This window comes from Suricata suricatta, chromosome 15 (assembly GCF_006229205.1).
Source record: "Suricata suricatta isolate VVHF042 chromosome 15, meerkat_22Aug2017_6uvM2_HiC, whole genome shotgun sequence".
Taxonomy (NCBI): Eukaryota; Metazoa; Chordata; class Mammalia; order Carnivora; family Herpestidae; genus Suricata; species Suricata suricatta.
The window spans coordinates 16,211,116-16,226,336 of NC_043714.1; the positions used below are offsets into that span (position 1 = coordinate 16,211,116).

The 15,221-nt window shown below is 37.1% G+C and overlaps 1 protein-coding gene across 10 annotated transcripts in view; it reads left to right on the forward strand.

Annotated features, from left to right (window-relative positions):
• The window catches only part of LOC115278992 (serine/threonine-protein kinase Sgk3), a 134,611-nt gene extending 120,264 nt beyond the window's left edge, over positions 1 to 14,347 (forward strand). For 9 of the 10 annotated variants that reach the window (XM_029923484.1, XM_029923493.1, XM_029923485.1 and 6 more), the window contains 4 exons: positions 821 to 916; positions 4,320 to 4,475; positions 8,137 to 8,226; positions 12,500 to 14,347. In XM_029923484.1, coding sequence (XP_029779344.1) covers positions 821 to 916; positions 4,320 to 4,475; positions 8,137 to 8,226; positions 12,500 to 12,670 — 513 coding nt within the window. In that variant the 3' untranslated portion in view covers positions 12,671 to 14,347. The remainder of the gene's footprint in view (positions 1 to 820; positions 917 to 4,319; positions 4,476 to 8,136; positions 8,227 to 12,499) is intronic. The other variant, XM_029923494.1, reaches the window with a different exon arrangement.
• Positions 14,348 to 15,221: the final 874 nt, after the last annotated feature.

Here is a 15,221-nt window from a genome sequence, read left to right on the forward strand (position 1 = left end):
CTTTTAAGTCCTATAGTTTTTAGAAAGGAAACACATGTTTTTTGGTCATCTAAATTTAAATGTAATCAAAAATTACTAAACCCTTTTTGTATATTTTGCCATTTCTTTGGATCACATTTTTTTTTAAGTTTAGCAAATTATTTCTTTATTTCATATGGGAAGAGAAAATATATATCTTGGAATCTAGAATTCAAATTCACCATTTTATATGTGTGAAATTGTGAGAAGTTTAAATGTTTTGCAAATTAGAATGTGCCCAGCCATCCAATAACTTAACACAACTTTCCTGAATAATTTTCAGAGAATTGCTATTAGAGAATTATAATTATATTAGAGAATTGCTATTGTAATTCTCTAGTAAAAATTAGAGAAGTCTTTTTTATTTAACTGAAGGGAAAAAACATTCTAATTGCTACATTAAAAATTCTTGTTTAAAGAGAAACAATTATGAGTAATGACTAGAGGAATTTCTAAAATAAATTTCTTGTGAAAGACTCCCCACCCCTCTAGCCCAATATCTAGTTTACATAGTATCATAGATTTCTGCATTTGTTCTTATCTTCTATTTGCTTTAATTCCATCACAGTATGGGGGGGAAAGTGCTTGAATATGTGCATTTTGAAAAATGTCCCAGATGATTCTGAAGAGTTATTATCACCTTAGATCTACCGGTATAGGATGAGAATACCTAACCAATTAAAAATCTAGATGATAGGTTTTTAGTGTCATAGTAACATCTTAAATTTAAATTTCTTAATTTTTCCTAAACTTTATCATGAGTTGTTGATCGAGTTGCTCTAAAATTTAATGTTTTCCATAGTACCTTGCTCCTGAAGTAATCAGAAAACAGCCCTATGACAATACTGTAGATTGGTGGTGCCTTGGTGCCGTTCTCTATGAAATGCTGTATGGATTGGTACGTATTTCTGCTTTTTCATTATTATTCCAGTATATTTTAAATCTTTGAGTGTTCCCTCTCTTTTTTTGTAATTAGGAGGACTCTTAGTTAACACTAATAGAGCAGTAGTAGTAACCTAGTTAAATGAACCCAAAATCACATTAGGGATTTGTATACACACACACACATGCGCGCACACACACACACACCTTTTCCTTTGTAAATGGTCTTTCAATGTAATTTTTTCTGTTATACTAGTCACTACTTACACTAATCAGGTCTTCTCATCCCACTTGGATTTTTTTAGAAATAGACACTAGTTACAACATTAATATTATCCACTTTCATTCAGTTTACCCCAGTCATCATTCTGCCCAATTGCAAAAAGATGGAAAGAAAATATTTTTTTATTTATCAGAAGATAGTACCTTTTGGGTTTGCCTTGTAGTTTATTCTCGTAGGATATAATACATGGGTGCCCCACTTTTTCCACCATTGGGAACTCTCAGTTGCCTTTACCATAAACACCAGGTCAAGATTTTATTGAAAAAAGGGGATGTTCACTATGAAATCAGTTGCCCCAGTTTTTTTTTTGTTTGAAATGATATTCTTTTTTTATTTATAATAGTTTATTATCAAATTGGTTTTTATATAATACCCAGTGCCTCTCCCCACAAGTGCCCCCCACCATGACCATCACCCCCCCCCCCCATCAGTCCTCAGTTCGTTTTCAGTATTCAGTAGTCTCTCATGATTTGTGTCCCTCGCTCTCCCCAACTCTCTGACCCCTCCCTATTGTCTTCTGTTAGGTTTCTCCTGTTCTCCTGTTACACCTATGAGTGCAAACATATGGTATCTGTCCTTCTCCACCTGACTTATTTTGCTTAGCATGACTCCCTCGAGGTCCATCCACTTTGCTACAAATCAATTGCCCCAGTTTTTATTAAAGACACATAGGCCAAAAAAAAAAAAAAAAAAAAAAAAAAGCATAGGCCAACCAGAGCTTCTGACTAACATGTATAAAGTTGTAGTATATTAATATCATTCCAACCAAAAGTAAATAATTTAGGTAATCACTTTACATATTCTTATAGGATCAACACATGTTCTTTAGGCTTTTTGAGATATTTAGAATAGTTTCTAGAATCCATTTGTGATTCCCTTGAGTGTCCAGCAACCTCAGGCTGGGAACTATGCACTCATCTCCTGTGCTGCTGCCCAGACAAAGCTAAGTACTCCCATCAGCTGAGACCTGAGCTGGGCTTGTTTTTTTATTTGTTTCTTTTACTTGATTTGTGTGGGCTTTTCCCTTCTGAAAACTGGGGAGCTCTCAGTGAAATGTGACACGTGAGGTACATGTTAGAGCATTTGTCTAATGTTGCTAACTTTGAATGATAGATTCCTATGGCAACCAACACTGTCTTTGCCCTTGCTTATTAAAAGATTTAGTTTTCTGGTTATGCTGCTGACTTGGAATACCTAATATGCCGTACTTTCTTTAAGTGCTAGATATTTGCTATCTTGAAATTTCTGAATTTTTTAAATTTCTTTAAGCGCCTAATTCTTGATTTCGGGTCATGAGATTGAACCCCATGTGGAACTCCATGCTGAGTGGAGCCTGCTTGGGATTCTCTCTCTCTGCCCCCTCTCCAGCTCACTTGCATGCTCTTCCTCTCTCTCCCTCAAAATCCTCAAAAATATTTTAAGTAGAAAAATGAAAAAATGAATTTCAGTTTTAAAAAGTAAAGGTGTTATAGGGCGCCTGCATGTCTCAGTCTATTAAGCGTCCGACTTCAGCTCAGATCATGATCTCACGGTTCATGGGTTTGAGCCCTGCATCAGGCTCTGTGCTGACAGCTCAGAGCCCTGGAGCCACTTCAGATTCTATATGTCCCTCTCTTTCTCTGCCCCTCTCCTACTGGTGCATGCTCTATCGCTCTCTCCCTCTCTTGCGCTCTCTCGCTCTCTCTCAAAAATAAATTTTATCATTTAAAAAAATGTAAAAAGTAAAAATGTTTTTATTTCCTATAAAAGTAACAAGTATATAACTCCTTTTACTTTAAAAATTATTTTTAGTTTAAAACTTAACAATTAACTGGCTAATCCTCATGCTGAAGCTATATGGATCTTTAGGCTGTAGCAGTGGAGTTGGAATTCTGCAGAGTGTACCCAGAGTACTGCCATTACCACAAGTATGTAGGAAGGAACCACTGTCTTCAGGTCGTCTTCTCTGCTAGCAACCTCTGTTTTCATTAGTTTATTTTCAAGTCTCAAGAATTTATTTAATGTTTGATCTGTGTTGAATCTCTGTTTGCAAGAATTCTTTCATTGTGCTTCTGATGAGATTGGTGGTTTTCTCTCAAACAAATACTATTACACAGTTTACACCTGTCTGCAGGGTGGTCTTGAACATTCAGTGAACACATAGTAAGTTCTACATGGTGCTGGCTCTAAACACATTTTTTAAGGTTTATTTTTGAGAGACAGAGACCAAGCATGAGCAAGGGAGGGGCAGAGAGAGAGGGAGACAAGAATCTGAAGCAGGCTTCCAGGCTTGAGCTGTCAGCACAGAGCCCAGTGCAGTGCTCGAACTTGTAATCCACAAGATCATGACCTGAGCTGAAGTCAGACACTCATCCGACTTGATTTTGGCTCAGGTCATGGTCTCATGGTTCATGAGAATGAGCCCCACATCTGGTTCCATGCTAACAGTGGGGAGAGCCTGTTTGGGATTCTGTGTCTCTCCCTCTCTGCCCCTCCCCTGCTCTCTCTCTCTCGCTCTCTCTCTCTCTCTCTGTCTCTAAAAGTAAATAAACTTTAAAAAATAAAACCTTTTCGCATTGGAGACTACACTTTAGATGTACATGTGCCCACAGAAGCCTTTGCATTTCTGCAGCTGTCCAGATACAGGCTGGTCCGTATAGAACAAGGCCAAACCCAACTCTTTGAACCCCATTTCAGTATAGTTCCAAGTGACATTAACTTTTGGGGCACCTGAGTGGCTTAGTTGGTTAAGTGTCCAACTTCGACTCAGATCATGATCTCATGGTTCTGCCTAGAGCTCTGTGTCAGGCTCTACACTGGCATTGCAAAGCCTGCTTCAGATTCTCTGTCTCCCTCTCTCTCTGCCCCACCCTGCTTGTACTCTCTCTAAAAAGTAAGCATTTAAAAAATAAAACACTGGGTGCTCAAGTGGTTCAGTCGTTTAAGTGTCTCACTTTGGCCCAGGTCATGATCTCATTGTTCGTGGGTTCAAGCCCTGCATGGATCTCTGTGCTCACAGCGTGGAGCCTGCTTGAGAGTCTCTATCCTCTCTCTAGCCCTCCCCTGCTCACTCTCTCTCTTACAAAATAAATAAACAAACTTTAAAAATAATTTTTAAAAAAACATTAACTATTTTTTTCTGTTTTGTTTTTCCCAGCCTCCTTTTTATTGCCGAGACGTAGCTGAAATGTATGACAATATTCTTCACAAGCCCCTAAGTTTGAGGCCAGGAGTGAGCCTCACAGCCTGGTCCATTCTGGAAGAACTGCTAGAGAAAGACAGGCAAAACCGACTCGGTGCCAAAGAAGACTTTGTATGTACATCCTTCCCAGTACTGCTTTATTTAATCTTATTTGAGATTTGAAGATAAAATTCCTATTTTATATGCATTTAATGGGATGAATACAACTCTTAAATAGCAACATGAAAAAAAAGCATGTGTGTCCCAGCAGTTTTTACCAGTGTTTATACTGCGTGAAGCATTTGCATGGATGTTTTTTCATTTGATGTTTATGACAGTTTGAACCTCTTCATTTTACCCCTCACATCCTGCTTTCACACCCTATTTAAAAATTTTTTTTTCTTTCAGACAGAGCACAAGTGGGGAGAGTGGTGGGAGGGGGAGAGAGAGAGAAGGGAGAGAGAGAGAGAAAGAGAATCTTAAGCCAGTTCCACACTGAGTGTGGAGCCCAGTGTAAGGCTCAATCCCATGAACCCTAAGCTGAAATCAGGAGTCAGACACTCAGCCAACTGAGCCACCCGAACACGCTTCACACCCTATTACTTATTTTATTTTCACTTATAAGAATTTTCTCTCTCTTTGTAAAAAATGTGTGGCATGAGTTTTTTGATTACCTAAACTTTTAAGTCATTTTATTGAACAAGAATTTATTGAGTGGCCGCTGTCTGCATGAGGTAATGTCTTTTGCCTTGAACTAACATTAAATTACTTTTTTTCCTCTGAGAATTTGGTGACACCCCTCTGAGGTACTTATAGAATCTAAAGGTTTGTTTGTTTTTTTAAAAACTCAGGGCAGTTAGGGGCACCTGGCTGGCTTAGTTGGTGTCGTGTAGGGCTCTTGATTTCAAGGTTGTGGGTTTGAGCCCCGTTCTGCATGTATAGATTACTTAAAAATAAAATACCTTTTTAAAGAATCAGTGTAATTAAATTGCTTATGTAGCAAATGGTGTTATGTTGGTGTATCAGTAAATTCATGAACTACTGAGGAACATGAACTTTTAAATTCATATAAGTTTCTCACAAATTCTCGGGGACTCTTTATCAGTCGTAAACTTGAACTGTGAGTGCTTTTCCTTTCCCACGCCCCCAGTTTGGTAGGTAGCTCTGTCAGCAGCTTGCTGCCTAGCTTGGATTCATTCCATAGTCCATTGGTTTCATTTGGTCTTGCTATTACTTCACACCTTCTTGCCCCTTGGGCCTTTTATGGAATTCACGGACAGAAATCACAGCCCTGGATGAATCCATTTGTCATCTTCTGGGCTGCAGAACAGTGTTGAAGACAGCTGCAGCCCTGGGCATATTGGAAGCACTATGAAGTCATAGTCACTAATCTCCTTTGTGCTTCATCACTGCCTGGTTATAATGTTCCTGTTTCTCTAGCTCTTTCTACTCTCTGTAGTAATGATTTCAGACCTTCTCTCCAAATTTCCAGACTCCCTTTCTTCTTCACTTTTAGTGGATGATCTTGCCTTCTATTTTATAAGGAAAATAGAATCAGCAGAGTAGAACTCACTCAGCCTTGCTCTCAGATTTGCAGACCTGCACACACCTGCTTGCTAACATTTCTTTCTTCCTAATATAGTGGAAAAGGCCAGTTTTCATATCTGCACTGGATCCTGACTCCTTGCAGGGAACCCAGCATGCTTTTTTTCTACACATATAACTGCTTTCTTTCGTTAGGGTTCCTTCCAAGCAATAATTAAACAGTATCAAGTCTCTTGCTTTTTAAACTAAAAGCCCTCAACCATGCTGTCCTGCCAGGTAATAACTTTTTCTCTTCATAAAAGCTTCTGGGTTCATTTTTTCTTTCCCAGTCTCTTCTCATTTCACCAAAAATAGCTACTAGAATTGCTAAATCCCTCTATTCCTCAGCTTGCCTTCTCAGCAGCATTTAAACTTCCAACTCTTTCTTGTTCCATAGGCTTCTGCAAGAGCCCACAGTCATCTTGTTCTGTTTTTCTGGGCCCTCCTCTGTAATGTCCTATGTAAGCTACTTTCTTCAACCTGACGGTTGAATGTTGTGGTTCCTTGTGGTTGGCCTGAACCTTCTTTTCTTCTTCCGTGTTCTCTTTCTGGACAGTCTCAGTTGGCCCAGTGGCTTTGGTTATCTCTATGTTTTCATCTCACAGGTTTATGACTTCAGTCCAGACCTCTCTTCTTTACTCTGGACTCATATATTATCTGCCTGTTCAATACCAGTCTTCGGATTTCTGGAGAGTACTTTAAACACAGCATGTTCAAAATTGAACTCCTGCCATCTTCCTTTTGTGAGCCTCAGGTCAGAAATCTGAGTCATTCTTTACTCCTCCCTTCCTTATTTCCATATTCAGCAGACAGCCAGGTCCTGTTGTATTTGCCTCCTAAATCCTTCCCATATCTATACACTCTTCTACTCAATTGTGACTATACTTTTCCTACCTTTTTCAGCTTTTTTAAACTTTACTTTTAAGTAATCTCTGCATCCAGCTTGCACCCCAAACCCACAACCTCGAGGTCAAGAGTTGCACAATCCACCAACTGAGCCAGCCAGGTATCCCTAACACTTTCAACATTTTTTTGGACACAACAGTAGCTCTGTTTCCTTAATCTGGTCATGGCTTTCTAGTCCATTTCCCTGTTACAGTCAGGTTTTAAAAAACAAACCAAAAATCCCCCATATTTGTAACATTCCCTTACCTAAAATTTCCTAATGACTTCTCATAACCCTAGAATAAAATCCAAAATTCTTAATGTAGACTCAATATGATATGGCAGTTTACCTCTTAGGCTTCACCTTGTGTGACCATCCTAATCCTTCTCTGTATTTTAAGTTTATTTATTTATTTTGAGACAGAGAGCATGCATGCCCATGCACTTAGAAGCAGGGGAGGGACAGCCCGAGGAAGAGGAGGCTCTGGTCTGTCAGCTTAAAGCCTGATGCGGGGCTCACTCATGAATTGTGAGATTATGTCCTGAGCTGAAATCGGGAGTTAGATGCTTAGCCGACTGAGCCACCCGCCTTCCCCTTGGCTCATCAGACTAACCTCTTTGCCACCTCCGGGCCTTCATGTTCTGCCTGGAATGTTCTCCCCTTCATTTTTTATCTAATTTTTATCATTTTTCAGACATCTGATCAAACATTACTTAGTCTCCAGGAGGTCTTTTTAAACCCACCGAGTTAGGTTGGACCCTACTTTATACACTTCTGTGGCACTTTGCAGGGAAAATAACTGGAATCAATACTGTGCCAACTTTTGATAATACTAACCCAGAATGGAATTTTTTTTTAATTTTTGGTAAAACAGCTCATCACCTTGATTTTACCTCTGCCCCTCTGTGTAAAAAACACTTTTGCCTAACTCCTTTTTTACTTCTGCCATGCAAATGATAATTATAGTTCTTTGTAGCTCTGTGGTACCTGATTCTTTTCATACCACTTTTAATTTCCATATTTTCCACTAGTCCTCAAAACAGCCTGTGAGGTGTCTAGGACAGAAATGTTAACTCCATTTTACCTATGAAGAAACTATGACTGTGAAGAGGGTATAACTGAGGTTGGTCATTCCACATAACTGTCTTTCCTGTTTGGCTCTGGCAGTGTTTCCATGACACCATTTTGCCACAGGAATAACAAACATGTACCTAAAAAGAATTATTGAGGGACAAATTGGTAACGGTTTGTCTTCATGTAATTCTTCAGTGAGTACTTATATTTTTTGCCATTATAAAAAATATATTTTCTTTAACATTCTAGCTTGAAATTCAGAATCATCCTTTTTTTGAATCACTCAGCTGGACTGATCTTGTACAAAAGAGGATTCCACCACCATTTAATCCTAATGTGGTAAGCATATCTAAATCTTGCTTTCTAAAATAGTAAAATGAAAAAAAAATAGTGAAATGTAGTACTGTATAGCTCATCATAACTTTATCAGTAGACCTCAAAATCTAATGTGAATGAAATTGTACCAGTACCTAAATATTTGAAAAATCTGTCTCTCAGCATTTTCTAGTATACTGATAACTTTAAAATGACCAATGAGATTATAGTTATATTACATTGGTAAAAGTATCTTCTAGCACAGCAATTATGAAATGTTTCTTTGGAACATGTATAAGAAAGGGATGAGTTCATTAGATTAAAAAAAAGATGCAAATTGGGGCACCTGGGTGGCTTAGTCTGTTAAAGCTCAACTCTTGATTTTGGCTCAGGTCATGATCTTGGGATCATGGGATCAAGCCCCACATTGGGCTCCATGCTTAAGATTCTCTCTATGTCTCTTTGCTCCTCTCCCCTGCCTCATGCTCTCTCTCTCTATCTCTTAAAAATAAAAAATAAAGAAAAAATTTAAGGCATACCTGTAGATGTAGAAGATTGTGCTTAAAATTTTTTTCTAATTTTAAGTAACATTAATGTATCTGTTTTTCTACATTGAAATAAAACCAGTAACAGGCAGGCATTATTAATGGTAATGTATATTGACATATCCCTTTTCAGAAAATAAAATTTTCATGTTAGCTTGACTTGTTAAAACAGCTCATGGAAATGATTTATGTAAACATAATTTTTTTTTAAAGTGGAAAGCTACAACTCAAAGATCTGTTTACAGTATTAACAATGTTGACAATTTGGGGAAATAAATATAGAACAATAGGGAAATTTTTGATAATCATCAGTAGTAGACCAATAATGATATTACTTATTATTGATAGCTATATATATAGGTATATGTACTTGCATGATACTTTTATGCATTACAATATGAAATTTATTCCCCATACTACCAGGTTACTACCATTAGTATCCTCCTTATTATATATGTTTTATAAATGAAAAAATAGAAAGTCAGAGATGCCATATAACTAGATTAAAAAGTAGCAGAGCAAGGATTCAAATCTGTGCCTTATTCCAAAATCACTATTCTTTCTATGCTTTTTTGTGCTCAAATGCCTTTTCTTGTTAAGGAAATGATAATAATAAATAAGCAGGGAGCACCTGGGTAGCTCAGGTTGAGCATCCAACTTCAGCTCATGTCATGATCTCACATGAGTTGGAGGCCCACATCAGGCTTGCTGCTGTCAGTGCAGAGCCTGCTTCGGATCCTCTGTCCCCCTCTCTCTGCCCCTACCCCACTGAGTGTCTGTCTGTCTCTGTCTCTCTCTCTCTCTCTCTCTCTCTCTCTCTCTCTCTCTCTCTCTCTCTCCCTCCCTCCCTCCCTCCCTCCCTCCCTCCCTCCCTCCCTCCCTTCCTCCCTCTCCCCCTTCCTCCCTCTCCCTTTCCCCTCTCGCGCTCAAAAACATTTTTTAAATGAGCAGGCACTTAAAAAATTCCTACAGTGTTAAATAAAACCATGGCAATTATGGGGTTCCTGGGTAGCTCAGTCAGTTAAGCCTCGGACTCTTGATCTTGGCTCCCGTCATGATCTCACAGTTTGCGAGTTCAAGCCCCACATCAGGCTCTGTGCTGATAATGCAGAACCTGCTTGGAATTCTTTTTTCCTCTCCTTTTGCCCCTACCCAACTTGTGCTCTCTCTCTCAAAATAAATGAACAAAAAAAATGGCAGTTATAATGTTTGTGACTTATAATTATAACAGTAAAAATAACAGATACAGACTGGAAGAGAATATAATATAAACCAAGATTAAGTTGGGATTGCAGGATCATGGGTGAACTTGTATTTCTTTTATTTAAAGTTTTTTGGTGTTGTGAAACTCATGAAATACTTTTGTAGTAGGTAAGTGCAGGATAAGGAAATAGCTTTAGGAAAGTATTATTTAGTCTTTAGATTTTGCTAGATGTTTGTGTCAGTGCATAGCTCATGGCTGGTAATATTTAATAAGTGTGATATTGTACACCTATTAACATAATAATATCTACAGAATCTACAGATTGCCTTATTTCATTTAGTTTATCCAGAAGTGACTGTTTCAGAAGTGACTCCATTAAGGACAGTTTCTGTCCCTAATTTCTAGAATTTGCAGTAAGAACCTAGGACCTTTAAGAATTATTTTAATTTTCTTTTTATATTGAAGGTCTTGCTGAGTTTAGTTATCTTCAAATAAATATGTCATCAGGCACATTAACTGGAAATGGAAACAATGTTCACGTTAGAGTTAGATACCTCAGTTGGGATCCCTGCTTTTTCAGAACTAATTAAACTTTTTAAAGCAAGATCCACTACCTTGCTTTAAGGGGGGGGTGGGTTGGGTGGAAATTGGTAAATTTGGCCACATTAAATCTAGAAATGTCTAAATGAAAAAATATATACTGCAAATAACAAACTGGGGAAATGTTCTTTAATGCATAAAGCATTCTTAAAAGTCAATGAGAAAAAAGACCAATGACCAATAGAAACCTGGACAAAAGACACAAAATACACAGTTACAGAAGAATAAATACAGATAGCTTTTAAATATGTGAAAAGATGTTCAAATTCAGGTTACCGTTTTTCACTTAACAGATTAACAACAACCGGAAAGCTATGAGTATGATAAAGCAGGTGTTCTCAATACTTGCATCCTTTTATTTAACCTTGACAGCAATCCTTTGATATAGTACTGCTATTTTCCATGTAATACAGATGAGTTAACTTAGGCACAGAAAAGGTTAAATAGTTTGCCCAGAGTTTAAAATTAAAGAACTAGAGGCACCTGGGTGGCTCAGTTGGCTAAGCTTCTGACTCAGGAAGGTCATGATATTGAGCCCCACATCCAGCTCTGTGCAGACATCACAGACCTGCTTGGGATTCTCTCTCTCCCTCTCTCTCTTCCTCTCACGCACACACATGCTCACTCATGCACTCTCTCTCAAAATAAACATTTTTTTAAAAATAAACTAAAGTTGAAGAACTAGAATTTGAGCTCAGGTTCTTTGAAGACAAAACCCTCCCTAACTCTTAACATAATCAAGATACCTATAAAATCAAGTAAAAGAACATTTGCCATTATTTACTGAACACCTTCTGCATGTCAGATTCTGGGAATTTGATGTATTCACACATTAGATCCTCACAACAACTTTAACAGGTAGGTAGTACTATTTGTACTTTATAGAAGTGGAAACGAGCTCACAGAGATAGCGCAGTTTATATAAAAAATTATAGCTAGCAAATCTCATAGCCAGAGTTCATCTTATTCCAGAGCCCATACTTCAAGAATAACATGTAAGGATTTGACAACATTTTTTATATATACCTAAATTCAGTTTTTTCCTCCTCTGTGGGGGAGTTTTGCATATCGAGGAATCTAATACTCTGGGTTTCCCTTGTCTCTGCTCTGCTGTTTGTAGACCTACCTACCAGACTAATAACTATATCCTTGGCTTAGCATTTTTTTCTGGGTCCTTGTCTGTTAACCTCAGTTAGGCTTGATGACTTGGACATGCCGAGGATTCCCTCCCCCTTGGCCCGTCAGAGCAGGGGTAACCTAGAGATTCAGGGATGAGTTTTAAGTGTGAGTCACCTGAATCTGTATCTCAGCTTTTATCTGTAACGCCATTGGAAGGGGAGAGTCCATTAGCTTGTATCAAATTTCTAAAGATGAAGGACACTGCCGTTGAGCTGCCGCCCTGCTTTACTTCCCAGGTTCCTGGCCGCTTCAGGCCTCTGAGCTAAAGTGTCATAGCTGAGTCCTTAGTGGCCTCTGTAGCACAGGGAGGGTTAACTTTCACAGTTTTATTTACAACCCCTTCATTCTGTAAGCAACAGGCTTTACCTACTCAGAGTTCAGAAACTGGACGGGCAAGCCTTTTTTGGAAGCTCAAATGAAAAGTGCCATCTTGACAACTTACCTGGGCTCCTTTTCTAAACTTAGAGGTGGTGATAGGTAGAGAGAAAGGGCGTCATTGACGTGAACTCTGTTAGGTAAGGACTGTTATGCCAGCCACACTTGTCTCCCCACACCTCCAACAAAAAGAACTTTGTTAGGACAGATCACCTCACCTAAATAATAAACTCTGGAAAGGAAAAGCAGAAATTGTTTCAAAGAAGCAATGAAGTAGGAAGACAACTAAACTTGCCAGGAATAAATATACAACTTCGTGAAGGGGTTTTAATGAAAGACTAGATTAATGAAAACAAAAGCCAAGATGATGAATAATATGCTTTTGATGTTTTAGGCGGGACCAGATGATATCAGGAACTTTGATGCAGCATTTACAGAAGAAACCGTTCCGTATTCTGTGTGTGTGTCTTCTGACTATTCTATAGTGAATGCCAGTGTACTGGAGGCAGATGATGCATTTGTCGGTTTCTCTTACGCACCTCCTTCAGAAGATTTATTTTTGTGAACGGTTTGTCATCCAGAAACCATTGAGCAAATACAAGCCTACAGATGAGACTGAAACTCCTGTTTGTGTGAATATATTCAAATCTGTTTAACTAGTGCCTCATTTTTACATGTAATGTTAAAAACTATGAAAAATGTATTTTCTGCTGTATGCAAGAAAATAGGGCATTTCAAAGAGCTAAGTTTTGGATTAAAATTTGTATTATTGTTTATTAAGCTTATTTTTAAACAGAAATTTTAAAAAGCTATTGTTCTCAGCATTAACCTATTTTTAAAGAAAACTTTTTGCTAATGACTGTTTTTCCCCCTGAGTTTACACTAACATCTACCGAAGACAGACTATTTCTCAGTAGCCTATTTCAGTTCAGCTAACTGCATTAATGCCTTTGTAACTCTCTACTTTGACCTTTGTTCTCAGATCAGAACTATGCAATTGGTCTGTGGTTAAGAAGAAACCACACCTTTCCATGAGAAGTCATTGATTGACAAAGTCAGTTCTTGGTAGGATTAAAATGTAAAAGCATAGTTAGTACATGGGCTATGAGTTAACACTTTGAATGAGTGTTTGCTCTGCAGATCAAATTAAGAAATCACAAGGAGATCCTTTGCTTTTGAAATACCAGTTCAAATTTGCGAATTATTTTTTTCTGGAAGAAAAGCAAAGACTTAATAGTTAGAAAGTTTAAATATTCCCAAAGATCCAAAGGGTAATAAAATACTACTGGATTTTTTTTAGGTGGTGCCAAAAATGAATGTCTCTGTGTCATGTATTTATATTACAAATACATTCTATTTATGTTCTTTCTGGTCTTTTGATGTTATTGGTAAGCAGGCCTAAATCTCAGTATTTGCTTTTGCAGACAGCTGTGCAAAACTGTTTTTCTAATTGGTTAATAAGTGAAAAATATTGAGCTTTCTAGAATTTTTACCTAATTGGGAATTGAAAAATAGAATAGCAGATTCTGAGTCAATATAAATATATATTTCACTACAGTTTAACAAGTTAAAAATAATTCAGGCGGATGCAATGTCAGTATCTTATTTGTCTTAGAAAGAAAGTACAGGAAACTGACCTTAAAATCAGACTAAAACCCAACTGTGGACTTGTCATGATGAAGAGAATACAGAAACACTAAAAAGAATGCTTGTCTTGGAATTCTGCTTCTTGGAGATTTTTCAGATCCTGTAGGAAACGTTGTGAAAGTTTAGAGACCAAGTTTAAATGCTTCAGGTACAAGCATTCTTTCCATGTATTTTCTTTTGAGGAAAAAAGAAATCGCAAAAGCATTTCACACCAATACCCTTTGGCTTAAAAATGCTCAGCAAAATGGTGGGAGAGGGAGTGTGCTTTTGCTAGTTTCATAACATTTGCATCCAATACACTGAATCTTACTTTAGAGGTAAGACTTTAATAGTGACACTGTAAATATTCGGTTTTTTGGCACTACTGTAAGTTCTGCTTTTACACAAAGCTCTTTGCTAATTATAAAGCAAAATAAAAACTGTAGTCTCCTGTATGATTTATTTTTTACTCAGTCACTCCTTAATTAAACTGCCAGAAATTAAAGTGCAATATTGTATATTTTTAAGAACGAGTTTAAAATATTATGCTGATGTTTACTGGATCACAAGAAATAAAAATCTTATAGTATAATAAAACTAGCAAAAAGATTAATAATCCTCTAATTCCTGTCATTATTTTAAATTAAATTGGTGATGGTTTATAAAAGTCATTACAAAAATGAATCACTTGTATATGTGAAGGATAAAAGTATAAAAATTTTAATTTTAAGTATATGGACACATAAAAATTAGTTTATCTAGATTATCATAGGCTACATTTAATATTTAGGGAACAAAACCTTTTCTAAGTTTCAAGTTTTTTTTCTTTTATAGCATGCTAAGTCTTTTAGAAAAGAAATGTTGTGCCCTTTGAATAGTTGAACCATTTCATGGCTATAACCAAAATAAACTCAGAGGTCTAAATGAAAACTCCCTAACATTCTCCATGTTATCCATACCTCTTACTTTATTGCATATGGTAAAGTATAGCGCTTCCCAGCCATTGTTACATCATCGCACACACTGAAAATTACAAATTTTTGCCACACCTGAGGAGAGGTGCTAAATGATGTAGATACTGGCAGCAGGTTCTCTGTTTAAGATTTTTAAACTCCAAGATAATTTCTGAACTTAAGATATTTAGAGAGGGGGCCAACAAACACTGTTCGGATTTAATTTTAGCAATGGTGAACATTTAAAAGGCAGTTTAAATACTTGAAACATTTGGTACTGTAAAATTTTATTATAAAAACCATTACCAGTGTCTTTAAGCATACCTGTTAACTAGTAATTATCCATAGCATAATATTACAAAACTTTACACAGATATTTTCTGAGTCATTTTTTGGTACATCATACACTATATGAAAAGTAGGAGTGAGAATTACAGAAACATTTTTGGTGTTGCTAGAACGAACTTTCTCAAAATGTTTTGAAATTGATAACTTAATTCCTCATTTATGTAGTTTGGAAGTTAGGTCTGTTTTAAA